Raw genomic sequence first — 19,595 nt, forward strand, 5'->3', positions numbered from 1 at the left:
TTAGGGACGCCTGCATTCCCACAATCGTTTTGTTAGTCTATTTATTTTGTTTGTAACGACATTAATACGTAAAAATACAAATCAATATTTATTTACATTTTTTTAAATTTGTAACTCAACTATGGTCAAATAAATACTATTTTCTCATTCATTATTCCTTTGTTGTGCATGGAGTTTATGACAGAAGGTAAAGTAGTTTTATTTATTCATAAAAGGTAAGCATATATTTAAAATGTTCTAAATGTGGCAATAAAACTGAAGGGGAAAAACACAAGACGAGTTCATTGCATATGTATGACTGAAAAAACAAACGATTGCAAAAATATCACGATCTGGTATTACCACTGCATTTCGATCTTCTATTTTTTTTCCAGAAGTGTATATATCTTGATTAAATCAGAATCCGTAGAGCTATGTAGAATTATCATACGGTGAATATACGTATTATTTCCTACATTGAAGCACAAAATGTCTTCATTGGTACTCGGGTGCCCCCTAACGACAAATGCGTGAACTGCGTTATGTTGGAGCTCCACAAAGCCACATTTGAGTCATGCCAGAGCTTCACTTTTATTGTTCACATTTACAGATTTTGTATTTGTGTGGAGTACAGCATTATAAGAGAGAGCCCACCTCGTCCGTACAGCAAACAAAGAATTGTAGGACACTCCTCCTCGGGTTATGTACAATTTTGGAATCCAAAATGAAGCCCTGGACCAATCGCACGCGTGAGGACGAAAAATACACTGCAGAGTTTTGGGTAACACGCATGTACAACAATGTACATGCATGGGAAGGTAATACATGAACGGAGACGCCACTTCCGTATAGTGAGTCTCTCCTAAAACAGCCACGATAGAGGCGACTTTTTACGAACATTTGGTTGTTGCCCCTGTGAGATTTGGTGAACATTAGAATAAGAACACTAGAGTGTCATCGGCAGCACCGTGTTGGTCCTGAGATTAGAAGGCTTGTCACAGCCATCGTGGGAACACAACCAACGGGTGGTGTTGCAAAATAACGGGCCGGGGTGCGTTCTAATAGAAAAACATCGGGAATGTCAACTCGCTTTGATTAGCATTAAATGTCAACTACTCACCAAAGGTTTGGGATGCCTTTCTGTGACCCTTTTCAGTTTCTTTATCGCAACTTGGTGAAGTAGTGTTGACCTTGCCGTTGTTCTGGTGTGCTGTGTAAAACCTTTTTATATATATATATCTATATATCTATAGAGATAGATATAAAGATATAGTACAGCCATAAAACTTTGAAACACATAAACTACCTATTGCAATTTTTGGTGGTTAAAAACACAAAAAGAAAACATTTGGGTTGATTCCTCTATAAAGGAAGGGAGGGGGGGTTGAAAATGCAATTCAATGTCACATGAGCAACAAGGCACTGTCATTGTTGCTCTGTAGACTCCTACTGACCACGAGGAAGGAGAAAAGATGGCTGAAGAGAAGAAGGGAGGGGGGGAACTGTGTTACCTTCAACAGCTGCACTGTGGAACAGGGTAACGCTGGCTCAAGTGATGGCTTCCAAGTGACCATGGGGATTTCCTGTATTTGGAGTGCTTGTCCATCATGGTGCGTGTGACTGTGCGTGCGTGCGTGTATGTAAATTAATGACAGCAGGATGGGGGGTGGCCACCGGGAGAAGGTCGATGAGGCTCATTTGTTCTCTGCTCTTTTGTTATAGCAGTGCCACGCTATGCCAAGGAGCGCTGGCGAGGTTTGATACGGGGGTAGAGCTGCGGGGGGGAAAAAAAAAAGAGAAAGACAGGGAAAATGAATTTTGAGCAAAACATTTAGCGGCGCTTGACATAAGGGCAGGGCCATGGCGTTCGAAGAATGGCTACTAGATTACAAAATTGGGGAAAAAATGTATCGCTCAATAAATTTGGATGCATTGGCCAGCCCTGGTTGAAAAGATGGCGGGTACCCCCAGCAGGTTGCGCGGCACGTAGCCCTCGGTGTCCTCCAGCTGCGCCCACCACCACTCCGTCTCGCTGTCGTCCTGCCGCCGCAGTACGGTGACGGGGTCGCCCTCCCTGAAGGACAGCTCATCCGGGTTCTGAGCCTCGTAGTCCCACAGGGCGTACACCGTGCCCTTGTTCATCACGCCCATCTTTTCTTGAACACCTGCGCCGTAAAAATAAAAGTGGGAGGGAAGTGTGTTCGCTGCAGTCTTTGGAATTGCAATCGTCAATCGGTTACCGTATAGGAACTGCGAGCACTGGACGTAGCCCTCCTCCATCTCCTCGCACTTATCTGCCGCCGTCTCCACATCGCTGATGGTGCTGGCGAAGATGGCGGCCCCCGACTCCACCAACAACTTGCACAGGTGCACGCTGTTGCACGAGGCGGCGCAGTGGAGCGGAGTCCTGCTTGCGAGAAGGTAGATCGGCGCATTAGTGATCTCGCGGCGGGCGTAGCGCGCCCACCCTTCCGCGCGGCGTCGCCGACCATCCGTCGCTGTCGGCCGCGTTGACGTTGACGCCGAAATCCAGCAGGAACTTGACAATGTGGTGGTGTCCGGCGCAGACGGCGTTATGTAGCGGGGTGATGCCCTCGTCGTTAGGGGTGCTGGGATTGTCCACCTAGAGCAGAGCGGGACCCGCTCGTTTCTCTTTTGTGCAAAGGCGGGCACTCAAACGCACCTCATAGATGATCCTCTGGACCAAGTCAAACTCTCCTTCCAACGAGGCGTCCAGCAGGAGCGCAAGAGGGTTGAACTTCACTCGGTAGCCGTGGCCGGTGCGCTCAGACTCTGGTTTCTTTAAGTTTGTGCGCTTCGGGGAGAGGAAACAAATATTCAGCCTTATATTGCCACTTGTATGTATCTAGGCACATGGCCATCTACTTATGCGTGACTCACTGATGGTTGGGTCTGCACGATACCGCTCTCCTCCGGAGACGTCACCTCCAGCACGGGGCTAGGCAGCAAAGCCTCCAAATTGTTGTTGTTGTCTTCAGATCCTTCCTCTTCAGCGGGGTCCAAAAGTCCTTCGGGAGGCGGAGGCAACGGCCGGTTGTCGTTAGGGTCGATGGAGGAAACCTCCGAGCCCTGCTCCTCGGATTCCGGCGGCGGAGGCAAGGTGTCCGAGGGAAGGTTCCCGTTGTCCTTGTCCGCGGCCGGGTCGCAACCCGGAGAGCCGGGGGGATTTGCGGGCTGATAAAACGGCGTGCCGTTGCCGGCGCCGTTGCCGCTCCCAGACCCGGCGCTTCCTTCCATCCCCCCTGCAAGAGTGTTGAATCTCTGGTAGAGAAGTTTCTGGATGTTCGGTCCGCTCGGACCCTCCGGTTCTGTGATGGAGCTTCGCTTCTTGAGCGGCCTCGGGGCGTTGGCCAGCTTCTTGCGGAGCACCTCGAGATCGGCGTCGCTTTGGTAGCGCATTGGGGAGTGGACCATGGGCGTAAGCTTGGTGGGGCTGAGCGGCCGGGGGATGTTCTCCACGCTGGGAGGAGGGGCCGACGGCTCCGTGTGGCGTAGGCCCTCGAAATCCTCCGCGTCACCGTCCAGCGTATCCTCGCCGCTGCCGCCGGGCGGACCCTGGAGCAACGGGAAGGCCCCTCCGGCCGGTACGAAAGGCAGGGGTGAAGGGGGGGTTGAGTTGGGAGGGAGGAGAGGCTTCCCGTAGACTACAAAGAGTTAAAAAAAAAAAAAAAAAAAGTTAGCATCCGTTATAATTATAATAATAACAACAATTGTTTTATCCGGTCTCTCGATACTACATTGTATAAACACGACTATCTTACCTGCTTTGAGCGCAGGTTTGAGTGGCTGACTCTTTGGCGCCGCCTGCTGGAGGTACATATGATAGATGGAGCTGGAGTTCATGGTGGCCGGGCCCTTCCGGGGCGATTGGGGGCGCGAGCCTCTGTCCGGAATGAAGGGGCGCACGGCCACGGCCGGCGGGTGGTCCAGCCGCTCGCTCATGCCGGGCGGGAAGAGCGGCGCGTGGGGCTGGAAGGTGGGACTGGGCGGCACCGAGATACGCTGCTGGATCTGCTGCGAGGAAGAGCCGCTGGTGGGCGGCACGCGGGGCCAAGTGGGCGCCGGGGGGTTCGGCAGCTGGCGAGGCGGCGGGGGCGGAGCATCCTTGCGCCGCTCCAAAGAGCTGGCCGAAGAGTGGTGCGAACCGTACGGCGGCGGTTGCGGCTTGGATAGGGAAGGGGACGAAGCGGCCGTTTTGGACTCCGGCACCTGTGAGAACACATTCGCATGTCATCACGCCGGGTGCTGGGAAACAAGCCGCGTTTAAGAGGATTAGGAGACAGCGCGCTGGCTGACCTTTTCTGCACTTAAAGCGGCAGGGGGGCCGGAAGGTGGGGTCTTGGCCAGCGTATCCGAGTCCCTTCTCTCGGGAGGTTTCAAGGACGCGCCCGTCTTACCCACAGGGGGCCAGCCGGCGTCACCGGCTAAAGCACAAGACACAGAGGGGTCAACGCCTGAGCTGCAACGACTCGGGAACTCAGTCCAAACGCATTGGGTCGGTCAATCGTAAAATATTGCAAATGTTCAATACACGAATGGTTAAAGTGAATACATGACGAAGTATGCATTAGCGGTTCACTAAGATGCGGGAAGAATTCAGAACACAAAAAGTTCAAAGTTAGGCAAGCGGGCGAGACTACAAAATCAGCAGCGGACCATTAGAAAACCTTCTTGTGAGCTTCGGAAAAAGCACACGGGAGGGACATCGACCAAGAGGAACCGCGCCGACTAATGGAAGCAAAACGTGAATTTATGTCGGACGATGGGCTCACTACGGTGGTGGGTGGTGGTGGTAAAAATACTGAATCAACTGAATGAAACAAGGCTTCGCGAGGCGCCACACCCACGGCGCACTCACGGGACGTGCCGTCAGAGCCGGCGGGGGCTCCCGGGTGAGACTCCGGAAGCAGCGGGTCCACGACGATGTCTAAATCAGACACCTTCCAGGGGCCGCCGGGGGGCTTTTGCACGCCGCCGTCTGCCAGCGTCCGCCCCGGCGCCCCGGCCAAACCCGGCGAGACAGAAACATCACGCACCACCACATTGACACAGGAGAGGAGAAGAGAGGAGGAAAGGCAGGAAGGCAGGCAGGCAGGCAGGCAGGCAGGCAGGAAGGAAGGAAGGAAGGAAGGAAGGAAGGAAGGAAGGAAGGAAGGAAGGAAGGAAGGAAGGAAGGAAGGAAGGAAGGAAGGAAGGCAGGAAGGCAGGAAGGCAGGAAGGCAGGAAGGAAGGAAGGAAGGAAGGAAGGAAGGAAGGAAGGAAGGAAGGAAGGAAGGAAGGAAGGAAGGAAGGAAGGAAGGAAGGAAGGAAGGAAGGAGAAAGTCACAGCGCAGACAACAACAGCAGCACACACAAGACAGGAAGAGAGCCCAGTTAGAGAGGAGGAAGGAAACCGCCGCAGCATTCAAGAACAGGTGGGAAACATCAAGCAAGTAGGAGAGAAACGCTTGGATACCCTGGCAAGGCATTTGGCTTTGAGTTGTGGGACCAACCTGATTTGGCGCGCCCTTGGTTGGCTTGGTTGTTGACGGCCAAAGTTTGCGGCTTGAGCGGCTCGGGCGGCAAGGCGTAACCCGAGTCCTGCCGGCTCGGCACGGGAACTTGGATGTAGGGACCCACGGCGGCCACGCGCCCAAGTGTGCCGGCGGCCGGCTGCGGGGAGGGCGGCCCGTTGGCCCTGTTCAGCTGTGGGAGGAGATACACTCAATCTAAATCACAAGAATAGGCAAGGGGGAGGGAGTGGGCTGGGGGCTGGATGGCTTTTCAAATAACATTTGGGCTGTTCTGGCGGACACTTTAAGATGTGTTGAGCGCTTCTAGCCTTACAGGGAGGTTCTCTTTTTGACGTGCCTCAGCTTTTTTCTTGTAGAGGCGCTCCCGCAGCTCGCTGATGCGCTTGTCCATGAGCGTCACCTCCATGTTGCGCTTGTTCAGGAGGTCCTTCTGCTGCTGCAGCTTGCTGTTCTGCTCCTGGTTGAGTTTGTTGCGGATCTGAGAAGGTGCGCACGCCAGCGTTAATGACGGTCTTTCGCCATTCGCGTGACGCTGGCCGGCCGGCCGGCCGGCCTGCCTACCTGGAGCTCCTGGTAGAGCTTCCTGAGCTCCAAGGCGGCGGTGCCGGTCACCTGGCCGCCCAGCGCGGTCTGGATGCCGTTGAGCTTGCCCCGACGCAGGTCATCCAGCTGCAGGCTGAGCTGGTCCACTCGCAACACGGCCGCCTGCAGCTCGGCCTGCTTCTCCTGGAACAGGCCGCTCACCTGCTCGATCTCCGCCGCTGGATGGGGTACCGACAAGACGATCGGTTCGAATGAGTACATTTTACAAACACTAAGTCAAACGGTCGGAAGTCAAGGTGCAATGGCGCTCACTAGCCCCATCTGTAGGACACGCTAATGTACCGTAGGTCCCTTAAAGCTGGCGTGGAATACCGATGGGAATCTACGTACACAGGTTGCCGTTGATGACCTTGCTGTAGTCCACCTGGCCCCGCATGGCCCGGATCTTCTTGAGCTTGGCCTCCTGGCTCTCCACGCGCTCCTTCAGCCGCTGCAGCTTCTCGCTCTCTGTGGCCGTCTGCTGCTGACGCCGCTCCTGCTGTTTGAGGTAGCGCAGACGCTGCTCCTTCAGTTTGGGCATCAAAAGTCGACTTTAATACATTTGAAATGTGTACAAAAGTAGTGACGTCGTGAAACGTTGACTACCTTGGCGACCAGCATCTGCTGCTGAGCCTCAATCTGCTGCTGCTGCCTCGTGGCCATCTCCTGCAGCTCGGACAGCGTCAGCTCCACGCGCTGGTTCCCGACCTGCGTGTACACGCACATGTTGGACTCGAGTAACTGGGACAATACAAAAATAAAATAAAAATAATCATAAAGGATAACTGGGCCGTTAACAATGGAAGAAAGGCATTTTCTAGACACGTCAACTGAATGTCTCGCTGCCATTTGTGAAGGCATCTCCACTCACAGGGATCTCACGCTGCCACGCTCCAAAAGGCACCAAAGCGACAGCGCATCCGCGTCGATTCCCCCGAGGGAGAAGCCGACGCGGCCGGCGCCTCAGACGGGAGAACCGCCCGACGGACCGCAAGCGACGAGGGATGTAATCCCAGCTCTGGCACTTATCCGCAGTGGGTGCGAACTATCGAAAGATCGGGCTGCCCGGAATCAAATCCAAAACTCCTCGGCACGTTGGCCGGGGCCACTCGGGCTCTTTCCGAGGTCGGCGTGCTTGGCTTGCCGCAGACGGCGTCCCAGAAGCTGGATCTGAATCCCAAAGCAATGATCCTCTTAGGGGGCTGTTACATCATCTTGCGGGCTGGCGGATATAATCCCTTCAATTGCATATTCGCAGCGGAACCTGGACGCAATTTATCTTCGCCACTTAGCAGGTCACGCACGGAGTGGAAATAAAAGCTATGGGCTGCAGCCTCCACGGTGGCGCTCTTTGTCCCGCAGCGCCAATTAGCTTCAATTCCTTGCGCACATCACTCGTCTATTGTGAAATCTGGGACAGATGGTCCGAGCCAGGGAGCAAGAGAGGACGCCGTGCCAGAGGCTGCTTTTAGCAGGCACATCTACAGGCAGGCGCACACGCGCATTAACATGGACGCAAAACTTACACCCGAGCGAGCCGCTACTAACTAGGTTGGGGCTGCTATGTATGAGAAATGGGTCCAAATATTAAACGTGTCCATTCTGTCAGAACTATGACATGTTTTTCATCTTGATGGCAGAAGGTCAGACAACTTTTGTTGTCAGCTTGGTGCTGTGATTTGATATTTTTGGCCAAATGTAAAACATGTGCCTCAGCGCCAAGTGCAAGCGTAGTGGTTTAACCTCGTTCGCGGGATCTCACCCCCTTGTCGTTGTGCTTCTCTCCGGCGTTGCCGCTCCTCGTTGGATCCTGAGACTGCTGACTCCCTGCGCGGGCACAAACTCGCTCAGCCACACGCAAACACGCACTGTCACTTTGAAGTCTTGCTTCAAAGATGATTGCACATGACACGAGGGACACAGGAACAGGGGCAAGCAATGCAGACTAACTCAAGACTGTCTATTTCTTTTTTTTGGCTCAGAATGGGAAAATTGCTCGACGCCAACACACAGATACATGATTCAGAACGACACGGGCAAACACAGAATGACAACAGTGAGTAGATGTCAGGAACAAGGAGGGGCCAAACTTACCCTGATCACTGCTCTCAGTGGGGGAATCTTCATGGCGCAGGAAGAACTTGACCTCCTGCTTGCGAGGTCCCCATTTCTGGAGATGTTCGTACATCATGTGCTCAAACGGGATGGCCCGCTCTGCAGACACAGACACGGGGGGCTTTCATCTGGATAGCCAACAAATGCCTTTCCACAAAATTAGCAGGCATATGTGGTCATGACTTGCCAGTCCAGACCAGAATAAAGCGCAGCATTTCAAAAATTGTTCATCCTTCATATTGGCAACAACGCCATTGCATTTTTGAGAGAGAAAGAGGGTGTCGGATTTGTTTTGTGAGGAGACGTGCTTTGTTAGGGCACCGGCTAAACCCCGACTTTGTCCGGGAGGATGCTTTCAACAGACGAGTGGCCCCTCGGCAGCACAAAAAAAAAAAATGCTGATAACGCCCAGTGCGTCAGCGCAGCGACAGAATCTAATTGTTAGAGAGCAATGCGTCGCGACAGCCCCGTGTAGCGTGACATCACGTAATCCCTTTCAGATGTTGCCGTTTAAAAGGATCATCCCAACTTTCCTTCCATTTTTAATTCCAGGGCAAATCGTGGCAGATTGTTCATCACTGTGGCAGGCAGGCAGGCAGGCATTAGCCGGGAAAGCTAAAGGGCGGGCGAGAGAGTCGAGTATCCGCATGGGTGAGCACGAGACGCCAAAAGATTTGGATTGCGTTCAGAATCACTCCCACCAGATTCGCACAAAAAGAAAAAAAAAAGCGGTCCCAAAGAGTGCCGGTCTTACCGTTGCCTCGCCAGACCTCGGCCAGGTGACAGCCGCTTTCGCCGGGCTCTTTGCAGAACTCGACGACATCGCGGCACGTGGTCTCGGGGGTGATGGGCACCTCTGTCGCGGCCTGCTCCCCGTCGCTGAGGTACACCGTCAAGATCATCTGAGGACACGAGTTTCACCACTTTACTGGTGGCCTTCTGGTGTATTCTTATCCTTATTTTTGTTCCGTGCTCGCTCGCTCGCACACACACACACAGGACGGCAAGACTTGTTGCGGCATGCGAGTGTTTGCTACCATTAGAGAGACACATTTTGAATTGCGACGTAAATGTATTGCAACGCATGTCCCTGCAAGTTTCTGCTCCTCACATACCGGGAGAATTTGAGAGCCCGCGTCCCTTTCAAAAAACATTCAAATCGCAATAACTTCCATCTTGGACTATGAGCATTGGGAGAATAACAAAATACATTCAATAGATTGGGCTTTTTCGCCTTTCCATCATTGTAAGCCTTCTCTGCATGATTTGAGCACTTTTCCAATACGGCTGTAAATCCAAAATTCAAGCGCCATCCAAGTCCATCAAAAGGGAAAACATGGTGAAGATATGATATTTTGCTATGCCTCAAAGTGTACAAAAGCAATATTTGCGCCAATCCACAATCACTCAGCGAGGCCTCAAATAGGTCGGTCCGAGCAAGCGCTGGCGAGATACCGACCGCCCTCACTAAGTTGCGTCCGCCGGCGCTTCTGGCTCTCGGGAGCGCCCTCCTTTTTCGTCTGATCACCCTCTTTGGCGGCCGCTGGAGCTCCTTGGCCCAGACGGGCTTGTCCTTGGACAGAGCGGCCAGGCTACACAACACCGTGGCCACGAACCTCTTCATGCTCGATAGCGGCGGCAGGACGCCAGACCGCGCTAAGCCGTAGCCCGCGTCGGGAAACAAGTGCTTGTGCCGCAGAGGAGACTTGGGAGGAAAAAGCATTGGCTTTGTGAGAGGGGTTGGGGTGGGGAGGTGGGGGGCAGTGGCTTAGAAAGCAGCAAACACACTGAGGGAGAATGGAGGGAGAGAGAGAGAGAGAGAGAGGAGCCTCTAGCCAAGTGTTTGGCAAGGAGGGCATTTCTTCACCCTGATTTTACATGGTCCATATTTTCTTCTTCTATGCAGCTTGCAAACAGAAGGACTTCTGCGACCGATTAGCCAGAGTCTTGGAAAAAGCAGATATCGCTTTGATTGAGACATGACTAATGCGCATTAGAGGCTGCCAGAGAGGGTGTCAAATCAATGATGGAAAAAAGAAAAAGAGGCCAGGCAGTTGGGAATCAAGCAGGCTTGAACATTAAATGTGTCAAACATCAGATAGCATACGAGAACCACAAAAATGCCAGCGTGGACGACCGCAGATGACAAATGGGACATTCCAGTGTTAACTCTGGCGGTAAATGGCATTAAGCGCAGCTCGGCTGGGTGAGATTAACACCGGTTGACAATTTAGTGGGCTCCCGAGTGGCCTTTCACAAGAGAGGCCTGCAGTGGCCGCGCCGGCCGGCAGGCCAGCGTCCTATTGGCTGCCACCATCACCAGCGCAGGCGCTAGCTGCTCCACCGACTCTTTGACTTGACAGCCAGTCGGCGCCACTGGGTGCAAACATCCAGCGGGGGACACGCACGCACGGACGCACGCACAGTCGACTTCCCTCGGCTAATACCAAGTTCAGTTACGAGTTGCAGGTCGGCCTCCCTTCAGGGAGAGCCGTGCAGCGTTCTCACAATACGTTCCGCTATTGTCAACCGCAACGTTAACAATAGGTCGTCTTGACAAAGCACTGCTCCCATTCTCATAGTAGATTGTCAGTCATTCACAGTCTATCAACGCAACTGGACTGACTCTTGGTTGTGAGAGACAATCCACTTTTCTGTCAAAGGACTTCTTCAGTCCGGAATTGAGCAAAAACAACACTACAGTATATGAACACAAACGTATTTGTTTTTCTCCAACGGTGGCATGTCATTTTATCAGCACTGGAAGAGAGAATTTCAAAGAGGCTTACGACAAGTGGTGTCACACCTACCGGCATCATATTGTCAGGTCCAAATTGGCATCAGTGGAGATAAGCAAACCCGCGTTGAGATAAACCTGTGCTCACACACAACCCAGCGGCCCTTCGCTCCTTCTCTGAAACACATACACACAAAAATAGAACATGACTATAACGTGACAGTGGCGAGAAGCACAATTATAGCAGCGAACAGTGATGTCAACAAACGGCTTTAAATGGCCCAGGCGTGGCTCTCGGACAGCTGCTGCTGCCGCTGCTCTGAGCACAGCCATAAACCGTCTGTAAAAAACATGAGCTCCTGTGGCATTGTTAGCAAACCAAATGTACTCACCACTGTTAAAGGCGAATCATTGTCTCGTCGAGACGACAAATATGAGAGAGCCGGTTGTTTAGGAAAGCCAGGCAAACCGTCATCCATCCATCCAGCCAGCTAGCTAACTAGCTTAACAGCTAGCGCCGTGTCGCCAAGATGCTAACCGCGCGAGCTGCCTCCGGTTGCGGCGACACGAGCGAGATATCACCGCTGCGCTCACTGTTGGTTGTCGCCGTCGATGGAGTAGTCCCCAAAATCGGGCCAAACTGTGGTCGACCGACTCGTTTTTAGTTGGCAAACAATCATTAGCTGCTTGCTTATTCGACGAATGCTAATGGCAGAAAATCGACTGCGGTGTTGTTGACGGCGACCGGGCGGGCGGGCGGTGCTTCCACGGAGGGAGGGAGGGAGGGGCGGTGCTTCGTTACACTGGTAGAAAAACTGCACATTACTAGTGGGGACGCCTGACAATCTTTTTAGTGGGAAGAATGTGTTGTTGTTTTGTGCGAGTAATTTTCTTTTCAAATGTGCAAACCCTATTTGGCCTCTTTCAACCCCCAACTTGCCATCAAATGTCTTATTTGTGATAAGGCAAGAGCATTAACCACCGCCTCAAGTTCACAAACCTACAAAAATACTTTTCATGCATGGTAATGGATATCTATATTGATGCAAAAAAATGCCCAATGCTGCTCATCCAAATGACAATTGCGTTGCGGATGTCCTGTTATCACGTTTATTTGATTGTTTGCAATTCTCTGCAAATGAAACTATAGTTGTCGTTCTGAGATTGTTTTTAAAGATGTCTTCCATCCAAGAGTGGCAGCCCACACGTTGAATGAGCCTCAGGCAAAATAAGCACAACCTCTTGAAGTGGACCGATTACAATTCGTGATCCTCGGGATGGTAGAGCTCGCTCATGAGGCGGTAGATGTACGAGGGCGCGTGTCCGCCGAAGTTGGAGATGAAGAGCGTGATGAGCTCCGGCGGGACGTAGTCGAACACGGGACAGTGCACGTTAACCTTGGACAGGATCTCACCTAAGGCGGAAATGGTTCAGCGTCAATGTTGGTCAGCCGATTCACCTCGACGTGCTCTTTGCACAGAAAGGCGTCAAGAGTGGGCCGTGAACCCAACCGCTTCTGGCAACAGTAAATCAGATGATGTCAACTGTGAGTCGAGTCACCTTCAGTGAATGGAAGCACTTCATGCGGAGAGACAAATTTGTGGAAGGTGTTCTCCTCGTTTGGGAACTGCAAGAGGTTGGAGAGTCAGAATCGTTTGGCTGCGTATCCAAACGGCGCGCTCGGGTCACCTGAGGCGAGAGCTTGAACATGGGCGTGCAGACGATGAGCGGCGTGGAGTGGTGCTTGGCCGCCAGGGCCAGCGTGTGCGTCCCGTTGACAGCCCTCAGTCCTCCGTTTGCGAGGACCGTCTGCGTCCCGATGATCACCTGACGAGCGCAACAAACGCGTCGTCCTCTTTTTTTCGTGACGTCACCGCCGTGATTTGCTTACCTTATTGACGCGAGAGATGACCGCAAATATGGCGGCATCTGCGATCACTGTCGTTTCAATACCAGCTTCTGACAGACTGGTGGCCATTTTGTGTCCCTGATGGAAATGCAAAGTATAAACCAATACCCAAAATGGTATCATTTTAAACACGATACATAGGCTCATTTCTGGACAGTGCGGCTTACCTGGCAGAAGGGCGCACACTCGGCGACAATGACGTGGAACTTGCGTTTGCGGGCGGCGTCCTTCAAGAAGGCCTCGACGGTGCGAGAGCGCCCGATGGTCATGATGACCTCGTTGGAGTGGATGTGCTCCAGCGCCTGCATAGAGATGTTGTCTGTCGTCCCGTCTGCAAGAGGAAAGTTTGAGCGTCATCTAGGCTGCACTTCATTTGACGACCGTACGGCGGAGGTCTGATAGCAACGGACCCAGCTCCGTCAACAGCTCGTTGATAGCCTCGATGACGTTGGCTTTGAGGGGAGCAAAATGCTGCCGGAAGTTCTCCTCGCTGAGCGCTCCCGTTGTCAGCAGCTTATGTAGAGATTCCTGCTGGTCGAGCTCCTCGCTGCTGCCCCGAGACCTGCAGATATACGTGCAAAACACGTGTGAACAACTGATGAAGGAATCTTGCAGATGTCATAAGCAGATAAGAAAAAACGTGCACTCCAGAGACCACGCTAACTGTACACAAGTCATTCAAAAGTATATGCGACTCACCTTGCATACTCCTCTCTGATAATCTTGAGAACACGTCTGATCATGTTCCCTACAGTGGTCTCTGACGGTTGGGCAGCGACCATGCGCCTGCCCTCCTTACGGATGATTTCCATGAGGTCACCTGAGATGTCAAACCATTTTCATCTCAGTGATTTGTTTACATTCAAACTCTATCTTGCAGCCAACGCTTGCTCGAGAAATTCAAATGGAATGTTTGTCATTGAGTGAACGAAGGCAGTTTAAGACCACCGGTCATAAAAGAAAAACGCGTGGACTTTTGACTTCATTCATAAAAGATCTAATGCATCGATGACATTTCTGTGCTGTCTTAATGGTGAGGACAAAAAGCGCAGTAGGACGCCAGATGAGATGTCATGGTTAAAAATGTGTTTTGGAAAAAAAAAAAAAAAGATATGCTTCCTGCATATGCAGCACCTGCGCTGCTCCAGCGAGCCTGCGACGTGATCCTACGGAGCAACGAGGTCGTTTCTCGGGCTGTCTCCGCCGAGCCCCGCAGAGGTCCGGTGCCGCTCCCGCCGCGCTTCAAGTCGGACAAAAAGGCCTCGACTCGCTCGGTCAGGTCCGTTTCTTTATCCCCGCCCGGCATTGTGGCTAGATATACAACTTGTTGTCACAGGGAAAGAAAAAGAAGTTATCTCGTGAGTTTGTCGAATGTTGGTATGGCGGCCATTTTAGGAAGGAAGTCATTAGTGGGTACATCCGGGTTACAGTGACATTGCAGTGTCGTCAGTGATTGGCTGAGATCTTGCTAGTGTTTGCACTGCATCATTTTGACGCAGTCAAATCCATCGGGACTGACACTTTTCTCCAATTTTCTGTTAATTGATTGTCTTTTGTGCGTGTTTACTTCCTTATCAGAACTAGTGTTATATGCAGGATGTGGGAGTTTTAGGACATGTCCGGGGAAAACAGGACATCTGGTCACCCTAAGTTAGTATATGTAATATTTAATGGAGTACAAGATCACGCAATAAATAACAAATCCATCCTATATTTTATTTAGTACAAGCCCAACACAAATATACAAAATGCACCAGTCAACATAAAAATCGATTGCGCACAATGCTCACGGTCGCTGCTAAAAAAAAAAAATAATATCCCCATTATAATGAACCTTTATCAGACGGGAAGCTATCTTCTCCTAAGTCCATGTAACTGCACCTCCTCAAGTATCCCTAAAAAGAAAACACAACCTAAAAAAAAATCATTGGGATGGATCTGCAAGTACAAGAAATTGTGAAGTGTTACTTGTTGCTATCAAAAGTTCAGTTGAGCAAAATGCTTGAAGAGCAGGCTGTGTACAATTCAGGTGCTTGAACTAGCATCTCCTCCAGGCTATTTTACAAATGCTGCCAGTTGGCCATTTTAGATGGTGAGTGAATGATAGCATCAATGAGTTCCAACATAACCTAATTGATATAGAGCGAAGAAGGGGAAAAAAACCCAACCCCATTAACAGTGACCAAGCCATTCCCCAAAACGATAAACACGTGCATGGGATGGAGGGGGCGGGCATTTACAGTACGGAAACAAATCAAACTCATGACGTACGCAAATGTAGCGAGGCAACAAACTAAAGCAAACAATCAAATAGCCTTCACTTGATTTTGAGGATCTCCTCAGCGGCACGCTCGTGGCACGTCGGCTCCAAAGAAAAACCGAGCTCATTGTTGACGGGAAGATTGGAAACGGTGCTCGGTCGCTCCCGACACGCAGCGCTTGTCATGTTACAAACCGCAAAACAAAGCAGGCCTGATATCTTGTCATATTTTCATTTTAATTTTTACGTCTTGTTGGTTCATTGCGGTTGGCTGGCATCTTTGAAAAAGTCAAATTTGAGCCCACCCCCAGTGCCTAAAACTTCCCTTGCCGTCCAGGAATGATGGATGTTCGGACGCGTCGGTCGAGCCGGACGACGAAGAACCCCGGCCGGCTCCTCTTCTACTCGATCAGCTTCTTGGCCTTGAAGAAGCGGCGCAGGTAGAACACCTGCCACGTGGCCAGCCCGATCAGGCAGCACATGGAGAAGATGCTGAAGTACAGCACACGCGTGTTGGTAGACTCTGTCGGAGGCAGGAGGGAAAGTCAACATCTCCTCAGTAGCGAGGACGGACGGGAATGCCTTTTTGTTCGATTGCCAACGGTTATTGAGGCCAGAACTCGCAGGTGGGAACCACTGCGCTAAAGCGATGGATGGATTTACCATTGGTGTCCCTCATCTCCTCCTCTCGCTTCTTCATGTAAGCAAAGTCGTTGACGATGGACTCGGAAAGGTCCTCCAGTCGCCGCAGCTCCACCTCGAGAGGCTTCAGTTTCTCCACCTTGGCAATCTGCGCTCACAAAGCGTCCGCAAGAAACTTTCTTACTTAAATAAACTCAGCCTTACCAATTGTAGTCAAGCCAACACTCGATCTTACAAAGTTCATCCAGTAGGTGTCAGTCTAAGACTTGGAAATGAAAGCGTCCGACAATTAAGAATCTATCAATGCAGCTCCTCGATAGGAATAAAATATGTACAGGACATTTTTGACACATTTATCATGCAATTGTAAAGTCCATGCTGACAGATGACAGTTGCTGTGGTCTTTGTGAGCTGAGGCCGGCCGCAGGGTTTGTACCACATGTGGCTCAATTCCCAGCATTACTTCGGTACGCTTATTATCGAGTGCAGTGTGAGAACACAACAGGGCTCGTAGAAGCATTTACGAAGCAAGTACCTCCTCATAGTTCTTGGCCTCCACGCCATGCTTCATGTCCAAGTTGACCAATTGGTCCTGCACTCTTCCGGTTCCTTTACAGAAAGGCAGCAAACAAATATCAGCGTTAGGACTTGCTGAAAAGTAGTAGCAGTGTTATTTGGTCGACTTGAAACTTACCCATGGGGGACTTGCTCTCAAAGCACACCTCAAACATTTCGTAGTCCTCCGTGGTGAACGCAAACTTTCCTTTGATGGCATCGTCCTTGCTGTAGAGCAAATGGCCGGCAGAATCTGTGATCTATGACAAAAATCGAATTTTTGGGGGAGGGGGAATGTCCAGAAAGCAAGGGTCACCAATCTTATTTAAATTGCGAGCTAGCAGTTTGACACACACTTCAGAAATAACAAATGTGCTCAGATGACATTAACAATGACTTTACATTCATTACAAACAAATCAATAAGGACATAGGACTGTGCATTGACTGATCATGTTAATGACTTTTCAGAACAACCAAGCTTTTGAGAATAAACTTTTAGAGTTTATGTTTTTGTTTGACTTGAGCGTCATCGCATTCCCAGTTGGCGTATAGCAGCATGCTAACGTTAGCAGCGCGGCATGTTAAGAGTGACGTGTAACAGCCGGCGGAGCAAAACAAACATTAGCTACCCGCACATAACTTAGTCATTTTAATATGAGCATAAAACCCACTGTGATGTCGAAGTAGCGGTTGACGACATTTAGCTTGAACTGATTAGTTGATTTAAACCGGGAAGTCGTCCTTTTGAGACCCGCGAGTTCAGACGAGGACAGAAACGATCTACATTCAATTGTGACTCCAAAGTTAATCGAAATGTGCTTCCGTCGATCCGTGCGTGGCCTTCGTCGGACGAGCCGGATATTCGGCGTGGCTCACCTTCAGATTGGTTTTGGTGTTCGGCTGCTCGCTTATCTCGTACTCCCCGGTGACCAGCACATCCTTGTGGATCTCCTCCCGCAGGCACTTCCTCGAGTTGACCGGCAGGAAGAAGGAGATGGACGACGTCAATTCGACGAGAACTGGTAAGAGCAAGAACGTCGCGAACCGAGCCATGGCTGGGAGCCTTTCTAACAGGCCGGGAGAGCGAGCGAGCGAGCAACCAACCAGCCACTGCCAGCTAGTCTGCTTAACAACTTCCTGCTTCGGCGAAAGGAAACCAGTTTGCTGCCGGCAGCAGCGACGCCGTGAGGTCGGAGGGGGTAACTCCACGTACACGTCACATTTTGAAACATGACAAGTGTAACGCAATAATGATGTAAAAAAAAAAAAAAAAAAAAAAGAGGATATTTGAGACTCTTCTTAAAATAACGTTATTTGACGAGATGTTTAAATAGATATATCTTACGTTTTTAATCATATGTTTTTTCTGTGTATACAATCTGTATATTTTTTTCCATTTATGAATTTTTCAAGAATCTGGCTGGGCTTCCTGCCACCAATCTTTTTTTTTAGCTGGAGTCAGTGTATGTGGCAGGATAGAAAATGGTGTTAAATATTAACTCCATCTGGGTCACAGACATTTCATGCAAACAATAAATCCCTTATCGCTCGCTCGCTCACTTATTGCTCCACAACTGCGTCCGGTGGCGCTCTGCGTCCTGCTAATTGCTCACGTTTAAAAGCAACGGCACCATTCGCTGCCGGCAGCTCGCACTTGAGCCGGTTACATAAAAATGCTCCAGTTTCCACGGAGACATCCTCCCTCGCTCCTGAGCCCACCGGACGAGGCGGGGATACCGAGTGGCGAGTCTGGCGCAAGAACAACAATTATTGGATGGAGAAATCTCCCCGGTGTCGCAGCTCGGTGCGTCAAATGGCTTCTAAGAATAGCAACCTTCTCCACGACACCCAGATGGACTTCCAAGAATAGCACCTCCAAAAAGTGGTACAATTCCCCCCCCCTCCCCAAAACATGGCAGACGTCAGCAGATGTGAGCCAATTAAGAAGCATCGGATGGAGTTTTTGGTGTTTCATAATCATCATAAAGTGGAAGTCAATTCATAAACCTTCTTTGCAATTATATTTTTCATGTGCTCTCTCTTACCTCTCTAAACACCCAATTTGTATTCTGGGGCCATTTTCATGCTAGTATTGATTCATGATCCTTTGAGCTACTTGCTCAAAATAATTTGTGCATGGGATTATTTTGCGACACTAAAAGTAGACGTTTGCTTAAGGCAAAGGCTTGCTCACTTGGTCGGAGGCCAGAACGTAAATTTCCAGTTGAAGCTAGTAAGGTGACGAGGATCTATCAATTAAACTTGGAACTGACGTGGCGACGACGTGACCTACTTTTCCAGAGCACAAAGATAAAAATTCCCTGAATGTGGCCGGGTGACGCAAGGCGGCGGCACACCCCGCCCCTTGACGCTGATCGCTGTCAATTATTGAGATCATCAAATTGTGCACGACGTGCAAAGATGAGGGGAATGTTTGACTCTTCAGAGCGGAACAGGATATGATCTTCTGTCACGCCGGTTTGGCTTCCAAGCTATTCAAGTCCTGTCAAATGCAGTACATTTCCACAAAAGGAAACGATGCAGTCAATTGATTTGGCAGTTAGCAAAGCTACGTGTCTGTCGGCTCGATGATGATGTCACTATGCATAAAAAGTCTCCACATCTTAGAATTTCAGACAAGCAACAAAAGTTTCACTTGATTTATTTTTTCCTGAGCTTTCATTCAATTTGGAGTCTTTGAGGAAATGGTGTGGCATGTGCCCTAGCACCCTCTATTGAGCACTCATGATGATTTTTTGTTTTCATGCAGAGCTTTTGGCGTTTGGGTACTTGTGCTTACGTGCAGAAGTGTACGTGTGCGTCTCAAGTGTTCTATTCAAAGCATCTCAGGTTGGCATGTGGGTGAACCTGCCTGTTTCATCGCCATCGTCATCACCATCCAGTCTACCTCACAACAACATCATCGCCCTCCTCCTCCTCCTCTTCTTCTTCTTCTTCCCCATCGCCTTGGTTGCCTCCCTCCCTCCCTCCCCTGGGCTGTGAAGCCGACGCGTTTTGGCGTCATAGTGGTCTAATTTTACCACTGTTGATGCTGATGTTATGAAAAAAGAGGCACCTGCTATTTCTGCTGCTATAGCCCTCCATCCTCACGGGGGCTTGTGACGAATATTAATAGACGCGTATTAGACACGTAGCATCTTTTCTTGTGGGGGGGGGAGCAGACAGATCTTATGCAACGGCTAATAACACGTCCGGGCTACGCCAGGGCATCACTGCCAAGACCGAAGCCGGCTGAATTGGTGGTGTTCTTTGCGGAAAT

General features: G+C 50.7%; 3 protein-coding genes across 6 annotated transcripts; all 3 read right to left on the bottom strand.

The window, feature by feature from the left end:
* Positions 1-551: 551 nt before the first annotated feature.
* On the bottom strand, positions 552-11,704 carry LOC147042048 (apoptosis-stimulating of p53 protein 1-like). Of its 4 annotated transcripts, XM_085937950.1 has the most exons (19): positions 11,340-11,704; positions 11,021-11,124; positions 8,965-9,112; positions 8,190-8,309; positions 7,858-7,922; positions 6,702-6,803; positions 6,447-6,621; positions 6,075-6,274; positions 5,827-5,991; positions 5,493-5,685; positions 4,859-4,978; positions 4,297-4,424; positions 3,762-4,209; positions 2,881-3,644; positions 2,663-2,794; positions 2,469-2,602; positions 2,220-2,386; positions 1,945-2,144; positions 552-1,753 (listed from the first exon to the last, which is right to left on the bottom strand). In XM_085937950.1, exons 2-19 carry the CDS (start codon positions 11,027-11,029, stop codon positions 1,712-1,714), a joined length of 3,312 nt encoding a protein of 1,103 aa, XP_085794076.1. In that variant the 5' UTR covers positions 11,030-11,124; positions 11,340-11,704; the 3' UTR covers positions 552-1,711. The 4 variants fall into 4 exon arrangements, with proteins under 4 accessions (XP_085794076.1, XP_085794074.1, XP_085794073.1 ...); XM_085937948.1 differs by lacking the exon at positions 4,859-4,978 and having other exon boundaries at positions 6,447-6,594; XM_085937947.1 differs by lacking the exon at positions 4,859-4,978 and having other exon boundaries at positions 5,851-5,991.
* A 281-nt stretch (positions 11,705-11,985) lies between these two features.
* Positions 11,986-14,312, bottom strand: eif2b2 (eukaryotic translation initiation factor 2B, subunit 2 beta). Its single transcript, XM_085937771.1, has 8 exons — positions 13,991-14,312; positions 13,556-13,676; positions 13,267-13,418; positions 13,024-13,187; positions 12,839-12,934; positions 12,637-12,774; positions 12,508-12,574; positions 11,986-12,361 (listed from the first exon to the last, which is right to left on the bottom strand). The coding sequence occupies exons 1-8, from the start codon at positions 14,160-14,162 to the stop codon at positions 12,204-12,206; spliced, it is 1,068 nt and encodes a 355-aa protein (XP_085793897.1). The 5' UTR covers positions 14,163-14,312; the 3' UTR covers positions 11,986-12,203.
* Positions 14,313-14,551: 239 nt separating this feature from the next.
* On the bottom strand, positions 14,552-17,436 carry tmed10 (transmembrane p24 trafficking protein 10). The gene is made up of 5 exons (XM_085937772.1): positions 17,192-17,436; positions 16,453-16,573; positions 16,294-16,367; positions 15,780-15,906; positions 14,552-15,639 (listed from the first exon to the last, which is right to left on the bottom strand). The coding sequence occupies exons 1-5, from the start codon at positions 17,366-17,368 to the stop codon at positions 15,518-15,520; spliced, it is 621 nt and encodes a 206-aa protein (XP_085793898.1). The 5' UTR covers positions 17,369-17,436; the 3' UTR covers positions 14,552-15,517.
* Between the last annotated feature and the right edge of the window lie 2,159 nt (positions 17,437-19,595).

This window comes from Syngnathus leptorhynchus, chromosome 18, assembly GCF_054491065.1.
Source record: "Syngnathus leptorhynchus isolate UIUO chromosome 18, UIUO_Slep, whole genome shotgun sequence".
In the NCBI taxonomy this organism is placed as follows: Eukaryota; Metazoa; Chordata; class Actinopteri; order Syngnathiformes; family Syngnathidae; genus Syngnathus; species Syngnathus leptorhynchus.

What these genes read in the sequence shown, in the direction of transcription:
- LOC147042048 (XM_085937950.1), bottom strand. An exon ending in CACTGAGAGCAGTGATCAGG is followed by an intron (nt 7,923 to 8,189) that starts GTAAGTTTGGCC and finishes GTGCCCGCGCAG; the next exon opens with GGAGTCAGCAGTCTCAGGAT. An exon ending in GCGGCCGACAGCGACGGATG is followed by an intron (nt 2,387 to 2,468) that starts GTCGGCGACGCC and finishes TCTCGCAAGCAG; the next exon opens with GACTCCGCTCCACTGCGCCG.
- eif2b2 (XM_085937771.1), bottom strand. Translation starts at nt 14,162, where the DNA reads ATGCCGGGCGGGGATAAAGAAACGGACCTGACCGAGCGAGTCGAGGCC. An exon ending in GGCTCGCTGGAGCAGCGCAG is followed by an intron (nt 13,677 to 13,990) that starts GTGCTGCATATG and finishes TTGACATCTCAG; the next exon opens with GTGACCTCATGGAAATCATC. An exon ending in CGAGCTGTTGACGGAGCTGG is followed by an intron (nt 13,188 to 13,266) that starts GTCCGTTGCTAT and finishes TTCCTCTTGCAG; the next exon opens with ACGGGACGACAGACAACATC.
- tmed10 (XM_085937772.1), bottom strand. Translation starts at nt 17,368, where the DNA reads ATGGCTCGGTTCGCGACGTTCTTGCTCTTACCAGTTCTCGTCGAATTG. An exon ending in TGAGAGCAAGTCCCCCATGG is followed by an intron (nt 16,368 to 16,452) that starts GTAAGTTTCAAG and finishes CTTTCTGTAAAG; the next exon opens with GAACCGGAAGAGTGCAGGAC. An exon ending in AGGCCAAGAACTATGAGGAG is followed by an intron (nt 15,907 to 16,293) that starts GTACTTGCTTCG and finishes TTGTGAGCGCAG; the next exon opens with ATTGCCAAGGTGGAGAAACT.